This window comes from Colletotrichum truncatum, assembly GCF_014235925.2.
Source record: "Colletotrichum truncatum strain CMES1059 chromosome Unknown Contig_0004, whole genome shotgun sequence".
NCBI lineage: Eukaryota > Fungi > Ascomycota > Sordariomycetes > Glomerellales > Glomerellaceae > Colletotrichum > Colletotrichum truncatum.
Genome location: NW_027222401.1, coordinates 1650301 through 1662664, shown reverse-complemented (window position 1 = coordinate 1662664; position 12364 = coordinate 1650301). Strand labels below are relative to the sequence as shown.

The 12364-nt window shown below is 47.3% G+C and overlaps 2 protein-coding genes across 2 annotated transcripts; both read right to left on the bottom strand.

Moving 5' to 3' along the window:
• Window positions 1–144: 144 nt before the first annotated feature.
• Window positions 145–5172, bottom strand: CTRU02_207258 (uncharacterized protein; the record flags this gene model as incomplete). Its single annotated transcript, XM_036719352.2, has 1 exon — window positions 145–5172. The coding sequence occupies one exon, from the start codon at window positions 5170–5172 to the stop codon at window positions 145–147; it is 5028 nt and encodes a 1675-aa protein (XP_036589059.2).
• Window positions 5173–9784: 4612 nt separating this feature from the next.
• CTRU02_207257 (putative SAM dependent methyltransferase) lies at window positions 9785–10964 on the bottom strand (the record flags this gene model as incomplete). The annotated part of the gene is made up of 5 exons (XM_036719353.2): window positions 9785–9836; window positions 9891–10535; window positions 10596–10636; window positions 10699–10765; window positions 10816–10964. The coding sequence occupies 5 exons, from the start codon at window positions 10962–10964 to the stop codon at window positions 9785–9787; spliced, it is 954 nt and encodes a 317-aa protein (XP_036589060.2).
• Window positions 10965–12364: the final 1400 nt, after the last annotated feature.

The following is a 12364-nucleotide window of genomic DNA, read 5'->3' as shown; positions in this document are numbered from 1 at the left end:
TGGAAGTGCCACACGGCTCCGTATTCCAACTATCGCAACACTGGAAACTCTCTTTTTATGGTGTTGAAGCGGTTGGAATACGTTGTCCCTATACAGTTCCGTCTCCTCGTCAATTCGGCCTCCTATCCCTACTTTCTCCCGTAGTTACGGTCTTGTTACCCATCCCTCCATACGTATCGTTATCGTGTTGCTATCAACGAATCTCTCGAGGGCTCGATTTGGTTTGCTCTTCGTGAGGGCATCAGCAGGGTTGTCTTCGCCGTTAATCCAACGAATTTCTTGTAGTTCTCGTCTTTCGTACGATTGTCTCAACGCCATGATATCGATCATGAGTCGCTTTTCTTTGGTAGTGCCCAGCTTCACGAGACACTCGTACAGCGAATAAGAATCGGTACAGACAACTGTCTGAATCGTTGGTAGGTTGAGGTGGTCAGTGATTGTCGCCAGGGTTGTGGCGAGGGCGTAGGCCATATCGACGCCAGCGACCATCCCGTAGATCTCTGACGCTAATACGCTGCGGGTGACTCGTTTACTCTTCGTAGAGCTGTAATGAACGAGGTTACCGTGAATCGTGAATTCTCCGTTGTTGCTGTCAGAGGAAGTGTCGTTGGCTAGGATGATCAGAAACCCTAATTGGGAGGAGAGGTCGTGGTTATTAGCGAACGACCCGTCAACGAAAACGAATAGCTTGGCTGTTGTAAGGTCGAGTGGGATAAACGTTATTCCTCGGTTAGGCGATTCTATTTGCCATCGAATCCGTTGATTCAGTGCTTTTATCGCTTCTGGCGAGGGGTCTTGGTGTTGGGCAGCAGTGGATAAATCGAAACAGGCCTCGGGTTGGCAAATTGACGCGATGTACGCCCCTCTGGCGCGTTGTTCGACATATTGCTGTTTTGGGTTGGGTTCAGTAGTCTCAATACATCGTAACTTCTTGGCTTGTCCCATTTGCCTCAAATTGATCGAATTGTCGGTTGACAGCGCGATTATCCCTCCGTTGAATTGGAGGGGTTCGTCAATTGTGAGGATATTCTTCGCTTTTGCCGTAAAAGCCGCTTTTTCTAACTGTTCGTCTTCTAATTGTGAGAACGCCTTGTCTGACAAACCGAGGGTATCGTCGGTTTGCATGCCGATACAGCCAAAGTGTGGATTTTCGGTAGATGAGATCAATAGGCATGGATCGTACGAAGAAGTAACCATCTGGAGATTCTCTCTGTGATGCTTGTGATACGTTGCCCACCAGTGGGTTCCAGCTTCTGCGATTCCGTACAGAGGCTTCACAACCTCCATAATGGTCCCTTTTGGGTACTGGTCTTGAATTTGCTTCGGTGGGTAGGCGAGAATAGTACGATTGAGCCTTGTGGAGGATTGAACGTAGGCTTGTGTGATATCTCGAAGCCATAGTTGTTTCCCTTCTCGTAGGAGTGACGGGGTAATTGACAGAATTAGCCGTTGACTCGCCCGCTGAATCGTTGGCGATTGGGTCAATATAGCCTTCTTGCCATCGTCGGCGTAACCCTGTATTACAAGTCTCGATTTCTCGTAGGGTTCGGTTGTTTTACCCTTGACTTCGTTGACGATACGAGATCGGAAGATTCGTACGTTCTGGTGCCTTCTCTTATTGAACTGGGTGAATTTGAACACTCCTCTAGCGATGAGGCTGTTGATCTCTTGTTTAGTTGACTGTTCGAACGGTTCGCCTGGTGTAGTAATAACACCTTCTCGTCGTAGTTTGATTGCCAATTCTTCGTCTGCTTGCTCCTTAATCGATAGGAATATTTGTTGATAATCCGGGTCATCGTTGAATTCCTCTGTGAAGTGGGCGATTGGCAGTGGTCTCTTCCGGGGTCTGCCCGGGCGTCTTCTCGGTGGCTCCGGTGCCTCTTGCGGTTCGTCCGGTTCACTGCCTCCGCCGGCGACGATAATTTCGTCGCGTACTACTTCCTGCTGCGGTATCTCAGCTTCGGGTTCTTCTTCTTCTGGCGCGGCGATGGAGTTAGGTGGTTGATCGGGATCTTCGTAGTATGGTTTGACTACGGTAGACCGGAAGGTCTTCGGACCACGTGGCGTATCGACAGTACAGGTTTCGCCGTTTATGGCTGCTAAAGTAAACGGTCCGGTCCAGCCCTTCTTTTCGCGCCATACTCGTACTTGCGACCGTAGCGGTAAATTAACAATTGGCCCTGTATCAGGGCCATTGCGGGTGGCGATAGCTTCTGCCACCTGTCGCCTTGCGTGAAGTTCGCGTACTTCGCTCGTCGCCTTCTTAATCGCTTTCGCCCGCCTTGTGACTTCGGGAGATGGCGGCGAATCGTCGGTAATTCGTGGGTACGAGCCGAATACCAAGAGTGTTGGCACTATTCCGTTCGGGCCAGCAGTATCGTTGACTGCTTTGACTGCTGTTTGAAGTGCTGATTCTGGCGTAATTGTTGGGTCTTCTGCTCTGATGATTTCGTACGCCCTCCTTAGAGGTGTATGGTATCGTTCAACTTTCCCAATACTGTTGTGGGCTTCTATGGGAATTTCCTTGATTTCAATTGCCATTCCTCTCGCCGCGTTTCGGAATTCTGTTGAGCGGAAGTTTGTTCCAGCGTCGGTAACTAGCCAGTCTGGGGGTCCCTGATACACATCTATCCAGCAGAGGCGTAGGGCTTCCCAAGTGGCTTTCGCAGAAATGTCCTCAAGGAACCGGGCGGCGTTGAACGCCGTGGCGGTATCGACGACGTGGAGGACCGGTCTGTTACCCTCAAGGTACATCACGTCGGCGATAACCTCGTAGTTGAATTCGTAATCGTCTCGTAACGTGAATTTGAACCGTGATGGCGCTGGTGCGTGCATTTGGCATCGATGGCAGACTTTCGATAGTTGCTCAATTGCCGTAATTTCAACTGGGTGGCCGGCCCTCTGGAGCACCTTGTGTAATCGTTGAACAGATGGGTGTCCGAAGCGACGGTGAACCCGTCGCAATTCAGCGTCTGTGAGGTGGTTCCAGGCGAGTGGTTTCTCCTTATCGAGTAATAACCATGGGTGGCCCCATTTGCGAATAATAGGTACGACCTTATTTCCTTGGATGAGGGTATTCGTAACGTTGTTAAAGTAGACCTTCAATCGGTCCATATCTCCTAGGCACATAAGGAAGGGAGTGTTAGTCTCAATAACGTGAAATTTGACGCTTCCAAACGGCGTTGGCACTTTGGTAGTCCCTATAGACTCCAGTGGTATCCCATCGCCGAATTTCACTGTAACGCCGCCAGCCGCCTCAGTGTTTAACGTAATTCCTTCGTAAATTTGTTGTAGGGCCACGAATTGTGGGTGGCCAGCGGTTGAGAATCCTGCTGCGCCCGAGTCGGGCATGATCCCTTGGAAGTTCTGGGCAGAGTAGCGTCCCTCGAGTGTGAATTGCGAAGGTAGCTCTTTCGGTTCTGGTTGGTTGCGGAAGAGGTCTTCTTTCGTAATAGCATGGCGGGTTGACTGGTCTGCTAGGATCGTGGCGATCCTGTTGCCGTCAATTGCTGTTGTAGTGAAATAGGCGGTGACCTGGAATTGACTGTCGCTGCCGGTCTCTTCCTCTTCGTCACTTTCACTGGTTTGTTCGGTTACGTGGTAGTATTGCTGGGGGTCTTCGGCGGTAGGTTGTAGGTCTAACCCGTCGAAACCCTCGTATTGGACGAGAAATTGGCCATATGCTGGAAGTGACGTATCCTGGGCATATTGGGTGGTTTTGAACTTCTCGTACGCTTTTCGTCTCTCTTCTGTGGTGTGTTTGGTTGACCAGCAGTTAGGTTTTCCACACACGTAGCACTTCTTAGGCGTTGGCGGTAATAGGGGTCTGTCACGGCTTCTTCCTCGTGATGATCGACTTCGTGATGAACGACTGTATCGTGAATAACGCCCTCGACCGTTGAAAGTTCTGTCGGTCCAGTACTGCTCTGGTGGGTTGGCTACTGTGTTGAATTGTTGTTGGTTGAGACGGGTAGCTGTCTCGATCGACGAGATTAATTGGCTGCGAAGTCCCTCGTACGTCTCAGCCGGTACAAATAACGCCATTGCACACTCTGGAATATCTCTACAAGCGTGTAGAAGTTGGGTATGGAGGGATCGGTCGTTGTGATCCTGTTGTGGCAAACCGGGCTGAATCTTGCTTAATTTGTCACATAGTATGTCAAAACACTCCGATTTGGTCTTTCCAGGGTTATCGCGAATGATTTGGGGAAGAGTAGTTGTATTCCACTGCGTAACGTACGCTTGTTGCCTTTCCCTAGTCTCGAAGTGTGATTTCAATTGGTTGATCATGGTCTCGAAGTTGGGCTGTGGGTTGATCACTTTAATCGAGGCGTAGAAGTAGGTTTTGGCTATTCCTTTCAGTATTAGGGGAAGTGCCCTGTTGTATTGGGAGGTGTGAATTCCCAGCATTCTACAGTGATCCACGAATACTGGCATCTTCTTTTCGAGTACATCGTACATATCGCCGCTGTATTTCATATCGTCGGGGTACAGTTTCGCGAATTCTGTTAATTGCTTTCCGATACGGTCTGTTGACTCGTATGGTTGGAAGTCTGTTAACGGAGAGACCGTGGGATGTGGCGGTCGGTACGGTAGTTGCCACTGTTGTTGTTCTTGTGGAGGAGGTGGCTGTAGGGTTGGTTCGACTCTTCCTCCTGTGCTGTTGGCTACTGTTGCCGGTCTCGTGATCTCTTCGTGGAATTCGGGGTCTTTTATCAGAGCCTTCAGGTTGCGATATCTCTTGACGCCTTGTTCGAGTTCTTGGGGTGACCAGTAGTGGAATTCTTCCTTTTTGAGGGCTAATGCCACGTTTTTCGAGATTTTCTTGCCATCCATTTCGACGTAGACGCCGTTACCGATTAAATAGTCTCTGAAGAATCGTAGGATTGGGGGAGGTACGTTCTGGAAGTCTTCTTCTGACCAGTCGGCGAAATCGGGAGAAACTTCGTTCCATAGCTCGAGGCCCGTGAGATTCCTCTTCTCATAGGTCTCAAGTAGGAAACCCATATAGGAACCCAGTTGCTGTGGGCTAGCGTTTGTAAGGTCGATTGCCCAGTTGCCCCATACTGCTGGATCGATCATACTTTCGATTCTCTGTGGGATGGGGACTGTTGATTGGCTTTTGGCAGTGACGCCGCTCGCGGGCGATCCTTCTCGTGAATTTCGCTCCATTCTGACAGTATAAAAGGATTACTTCGTAGATTCTCTCGTGAATCTCTCTTTCTCGCTTCGGGCTTCGCTCCTCACTGTTGGGAAGTTTAGAATCTAGCGGACAGTTGGCCTTATGACGCCCACAACCACGTGCGTTTCTCCTAAGCCGCAGCCTCGGAGGCGTATACGTATAGCTGTATAGGCGGATTACCGCCGGTAGTCTCCGCTCGCCTTTCGGCGTGTTCTTCTTCTAGTGGGGAGGTCTCTTGTGGCAGGCGCCTCGCGGTTGGCACCTCGTCTGGGGATTTATTGAGAAACTAGCGGGCGCCTCGTGATTGGCACCGCGCGTGGGGGATAGTTGTAGTTGGGGAAGTTGTTATCCCTTGTGGGATTCGTGAATCTTCGCCCTTGTGGCGTGAAGAGGTTGGAAGACCGTCGATTCGGTAGGTCTCTTCTTCTGGTGATTGAAAACGCGTGATGGAACGCTCTTGCCAGCGATAATTGGCTGCGATTAACCTTATCCCGCCCAGGGTGAGCGTAGCAGTCCCTAGGTTACTCGAATAATCGGATTGCTGGTAGATTCGAGGAAAAGAAGCTTTCTTCTGCTGGTTTCCGTAGATCCCAGTTACTCTCGCTTCTTCTCTCGTTAGCACGAAATCCCTACTTTTACCTGGGCTTGGGTATCCAGTTCAAGAAGTCGTCTCTTCTGGTGTTGACCTTGCTGATCTGCGGTTTGTCCGTAGCAGAGTGGTAATTGTGAAGTTAACCAAATTAATGGCAACTGTGAGGTTTACCACTGATCAGTGTAGGTTTCACAGGGGGTGAAACAGGGGGTGAAACGGAATTCCGTTCGTCAATAACAAATAACAGTAAATTGGTTCTAATCGATGGTTCATGATGATAGTTGAAAGTGGTGTTGTTGACTAGAAGGTGGGGATATTCCCCCTTGGCCTGTCACGTGGGTCTGGGAGGCTTGGGCCTCTCAGCCTGGCGGGCGTGTGGCTGGAAGTGCCACACGGCTCCGTATTCCAACTATCGCAACACTTTCCTCCGTGTCCGTTGATGTTTTTGATAAGAGGATACCGCAAGGACTTTTTTAGTTGCAGCTCCTTGGGGTGCATTTTTGGTTTACGGTACATGAGCTATTGAAACATATGATATTGCCTAGTAGGCAGCAAATACTTTCGGTTTGCACCTTCTATAACCTACTTTGCCTTGGTCTTGTGTTAGAAATATTCAAGTAATCATCAGATCTATGTAGATGCTGACAGGCTTGACTGGAGGCGGAAGTATCGCGCCGAGGCAGACTCACAACTCAAAGTTCATTATAGTGTCTGCATCCTTCTCTGCACACCGGATTAACCGAGAAATCCAAAGCACTGAGATTACTCATTTACCTGCCGCTACAGAGTCTTGGAGCAAGCGAATTTCCCTAACCAGCTTTTTAGAAACTGACAAATCCTCACATTGACATCTTGGAAGGCGTGTAGTGATAAAGACAGGCCGATCTTCTGGCTCCCAACAAGTGTAGATGGATATCTGTAGCTTGTCAGAAATCATGATAGCCCTCCGTTGCACTAACATATATACCCATGATAGGTAATAAAAGAGTTTGCTCCTTAAGCATGGGTTGCATTGAAGTGATCACTGCATCTTGAGCCTCTTTCCCAGCACGCTTGTCTGACATAACTGGTATCTTATTTGTCACACTTCTGGCCCTCTGACTCACCGTGCTGTGCTGTCGCAACTATTGTTTAGTACCTAGTCAATGAACTACGTAGCACCACCCTTTAAACTTTCAAAAGGCAAGACATTACATTACTCAAGTGTCATTGTCATCACCCTCGTGACCACCCAAATGTGGCTGTTTTTGATATGCCTAAGTGGTGCATTATGTGAACATGGCGAGTAGGGTGGACTATTAAAATAGGTACGACGCACACACATATATGAAGCGAGATAATAGCACTAGATATTAAATTTCTACTAAAAAAGGCTAGACAGATATATTAGCATCCTAGTTCCGACTCCATAGTCTTCTAGTAGTTGATGACATACTTCTACAAATCAAATCTTCACAAAGTAAAATGACTTCAAGACTGCTAAGGCTTTGCCTGAGCTTTTAGAATACAGAATATTCCGGTTGTTGTATGATAAACCAATAGAACTTCACTACTACGCTCTATTATACTATGTATTAGGGCTTCATAAGCTCTCTTTGGACATTAATACAATGTTTTGTATATGATCCACCTGCTATTCTATGGTTCTATACAGCTACTCACCTGCTAGGGAAATAGCCTGGGAGAGAAGAACGACTGGGTCATTAATTCTCTGTCTCTTCCTCGCTTGCAATCTTCCGGCCTGTATTCAGATGACCAGTGTTAGGTATGTTATTCGTCATATCTCTTGACCGAAGGATTTACGCTAACCATGTTGCCAGTCCTATCCGGCACTACTCTGGCGTTATCTACGAGCCACTCAAGCCGCGATAGAACAAACTGTTACTGACTGGAAGGTTTCCTAGACACTCTTCCCTCTACAGAACAGACCTACCGAGTGGGTCCGTATTAAGCTCCTGCTGGGTGCCGCATTATACCCGCCTTTTGTCCGCAGTTTCTCACCGTGGCCTCCGGGTTCTCAAGGAATGATGCCTACTCTCCTGCCAAGGCCCAGAAGTAGGAACCAACGCGTGTAGGCCCCGCTGAGTCCTCGTGAAGAGTTCCCCTGCGAACAACCTGGGGCTCGCACTCTAGCCGTCGCAATAAAGGTAGACGAGGGCAATGAGCATCCTTGTGAGTATCCCACCTGGAGGGCGTGACTTTTGCCTCCGGCGTCAGAGTAAACGATTTGAAGGGATTACTTAACCCTAGTCACCAAAAGTAATTCTGTGCAGAGCCCAGGGCTAGGCCATACAGGCAGTCCGCAACACAGTCATGCAAGACTAATTTCTTTGAGGCGGGAACAGCATTTTATGTCAACCCAAAGGCTCCAATAATTTTCAATGATTTTCCTTTGATAAGGTAAGAGTTTTAAGTCTCGCTGAAACCTTATATTCACTTCATTTTTTAAAAGGCCACAAGACTACATTAATCTTACCTGTAGGTAGGGTAGGCAGTATTTACTATTGGTATATACCTGTTACGAGGTCAGGGGAGTTAACTGCCCTCCTGACAAGGGAGTTAATTGCATTAGGTAAGCTACGACCAGTTTGTTATGTGTACCTAATCAGTTGAACTCTTAGACCGCCGGGTATAAGACTAGCCTTATCCCCGCCTACTGAACACTGCAACGTTCTCTTAATCAGGCGATGTTACTCGGCCCGTATTATCTTCGATATCTTTTCCCCAGAACCTTCCAATATTTATCTGAGGGTCTTCAATCAACAACCTCTCCCGCGTTTACAATGGTTAGGCAAAAGCGAACAAAGAGACAGCCCGAAAACCGATGGATGGTTTGGACGAGATTTAGGCTTCCTCTCGATAGAGACCTTCCAGAACTCACCGAATCAAAAAAGCACCCAAATGTCTGGTGGGACGGTATCAAGCCCATGAATACCTTTGAAGGCTACATGGCTTCATAGTGCGGTAGGATGTATGAAAATCCAAATGAGGTCCTCTTCGTGTCATGTAAGTCCTCCTAATCCTAGGAATATCATATATTGAAGTTAGTAGTGGTCTAATCTCCGAAAACAGTTTGGATATCAAAGCAGGCTTTTCATCTCTTCAAGACATCGTCGTCGTACCAACTTTACCTCGATGCTTTTCGCACTCAGGATGACAGCGTGCAAGCTCCGTTAGAAATCAGCTATAGCTTTGTATTCTCCACGTTAAGGAGAACAGTAACGTTTACAACAATATCCTTTTCTCATCCTCTAAGTAAAGAGGATATAGAACGTTTCAGGCGTTTACCAGGCGGCATAGCCATTCATCCCAAGATTTATCAGTCCCGTCTAGGAATGCGCCACTTTCGCCTATGGGCAGAAGGAATACAGCAGTTAGGACCTGAACGCACCCAAGTAAAGACTGCCATACATTGCCAGCCTTGGAAAAGTATGGAGATACGTCACAAAGTAACCATGGAGGATCCGGAATCCGTGGAGTCATGGAAAAAGAGTCTCGACGCTTTAGGTAGCGTTTCCTTCGAGATTGCAACGTGGGCCTTCGGACGTTCCCCCGAGGATAATGAGTAAATACAGTAGAAATTCTTCTCATTCCAATAGCTTTTCGATAACACTAGGTCCTCAACAACACATATATTTAGTCAATTCCAATACATGTATCTCTCTCGTGATAGCACGCCTAGACTCGATTGACAAACAAGATCTCCATATTAGCGCAATTTATGCCCTCCTTTCTCGTCTTCCGACTCCTAAAGTATCCCATTTTCTCTTCCCCAATGTCCTATACACTTGAAACTCTGCCAAAAAAAGACAATAATTACGTGGCTATCGGTCTTCTATGCGTCTCATAAATAGACTCTCCGAGGCGAGCTGTGGGTGTAATGGTGGTTTTATAACATATTAATACCTAGATTATGCTAATGCAAGACTAAGTTCTGACAATATATCCTGCTAAACTCCTTACCATGACAACCATGCTTGTTATCTACCCATTGAGAACCTAAATTTCAGTCAAGCTTCATCCTCCTTGGATTTCTCTGGCCGGCGAGCATATACGAGATGACTATTTGTGGCCAGGTTAGCAGAATTCCTCATCCGTAGAAGATAGGCAACTTACACGTCGATCTTTGGTTGCAACGTAGCGTCTCTGAGTGCCTTTCGCATCTCACTCATAAACACCAAGATCTCTGCGTACTCCCAGCCCATTATTTCCTTGAGAAGGAAAGTGCCAAATCCCTCAAGTGACTGGTCGAGAAATTCGAGATAACAAGCCCCTATCTCCTTCAACTTGGGATCCTTCGCCCAGCCTCCGATAGGCATCTGCCATTTTTTCTCGACAATGTCAACGAATCCAGCAGACTCAAGGTTCTTAGCTATGCCGTGATCATGGTGTTGTCTTGCAGTCTTTCCTATCTTGTCAAAGGCCTCAAACATTACCTTAGTCCATCTTTTGTAAGGATGATCGTCGTCGAGATTCTCCGTGGACTGTGACTGTACATTGAAATCGGTTTCCTTGACCTCAATGTAGCCGGACCCAGGCTGCAAATTGTCCAGAGCCTGTGCATATAGTGCTGGCCAATCAGCAACACAGCCCTCGAGGTTGCGGATGTGGATGAAATCAAAGTGATTCGTCGGCCACGTCCAAGGCAACTTCTCGATGTCGTCAATTTGGAATTTGCAATTAGGAGGGACCCAAGAAGGTTGAATAGGCGATATATCAACTCCAACAACCTCAGCCGACGGAAATTCATCCGCGAAGTCACTGGTCAACGTGAGCCGGCGATTATACTTGCATATTGTGCTTAGGTATCATAAGACTCACATGGCCCAAATGCCGGTTCCTGTACCAAGATCCAAGACTCGCTGTCATTTGACGCCATCAGCATTTGCCAGTACGAAGAAGTCAATGAAAAAGAAATTTTTACCTGCGGCCTTTCTCCAATTGGAGAATAGAAGAGCTTGTCATCAAGGAACAAAGTCATACAGTAATGGCTAAGTAGTCAGTTTTCGTGTCTTTGACATGAGAAAAAGATAGTCCCTACTTGAGATCAAGGCCTTCATTTTGCTTCTCGTCGTTTGGGCCATAATAGTCAGTCCTTTGAGTGTACGTTCGCCCATGAAGTCGGCGGTATTCCGTGATACTTTCGGTCAACGATGCTGAAGACGACGAGATACTAGGGCCAGTTAGCATATTCTGATCTTTAAGGGCCTCTGATCCACTTAAACTCACCTGGCCCCATCACCTCCATCACCATATTCATCATCAGTTTCCAGTGCAGGATCCTTTTACACGCCAGGGTCAGAAATTGCAATAGTCTCACAGAGTTTCACATAGCAAGGTTCATTGTTTACTTACAGCTGCAATTACTTCCTCATCGTGTCTTCCAGCGGTAGTAGGTGCTGTAGGCTGAGTCGGAGCTGTGCACATTTTGCGTATTTTCACAGTCTGTAGGGCGTGAGGGAAAAAGGACCAAACTTTGGGGCAGAATAAAGAATACGAAGGAAATGAGCATATAAGTGGGAATCCCTTCTTTATGTGGCTCATTTTCGCTTGTTGGTTCATATTCTGCATACTGCAGGCAACCCTGGTTTGCCGAGATAATATTGACATCCGGTCTCCCCGAACAAATGAGACAACCTTGCTCATGCATTCAACTGCAGTTTCCAGACCATTCTCAGGAATATTAGTGGTGACGGTAACATTATTCCCCACTAAGAAACTGATTGTTGCGTACATAAAATCCATTTTGGTCGTATATGAGACGTTGCAGAACGATTTTGTTGACCAGAGTAGGTACGAAGACCCGATATAGTCTTGGCACTCGTGTCGGGTACAGGTCAAGCAAACAAGCCATGACCATATGGGATATGCCAATGTTTGTCAGTTCTTGTTGGAACATGTGCGAAGAGTCTAAATGACAAATTAAACCAGAACCGCCTTTTTCGCCTAGTTAGGAGCGCTTGTTGATCGTGCTTGATCCCTGTCTGCTTAAGTTCGTCATCTCGGTTGTTGCGCAAGTATTTGCGCAAACACGTATCTGACAAAACATAGAGATCTGTTGACTGCTGCTATTTCTCAAGACGAAGCGTATTATCATTCCAGGCTTGCAAAACATCATGTGGTTATTCGGTTGAAAATTTCTGGAAGATGTCTGAGGCCCCTTAAGATTGAGGGACAAAGCAAAAGTTGCGTCTTTTGAAAGGATATGAAAAGTGACACATTCCTACGTTTCAACGCCTTAGAAAGCGAGTAAGACCAGAAAGTATCCCAAACAGCTAGACGGGAACTTATGCAGCTATAGGACACGGAAGGCGGACAAAATTGCAAAGCTTTCACAGTAGAGTGCTGGTTCCCGGATAATGGCCTTCAGCACCCAGAAATATCAAAGCAATTAGCTCCAGATCATGCCCGATGTCGTTATTTCGACCTGTCATGAATTGAGCTTCATCAGTCTAAACACCGCTTTGGCGCCACCATGTTCATTCGAGTTCGCGTTCTGCTGCTTGAAACTCTCGTGCGTAGGCATGTTATCCTCTTCCACTTTGATAGCGGAACGAAGCTCAGGGCCACACTGTTGTCAATATATCGAC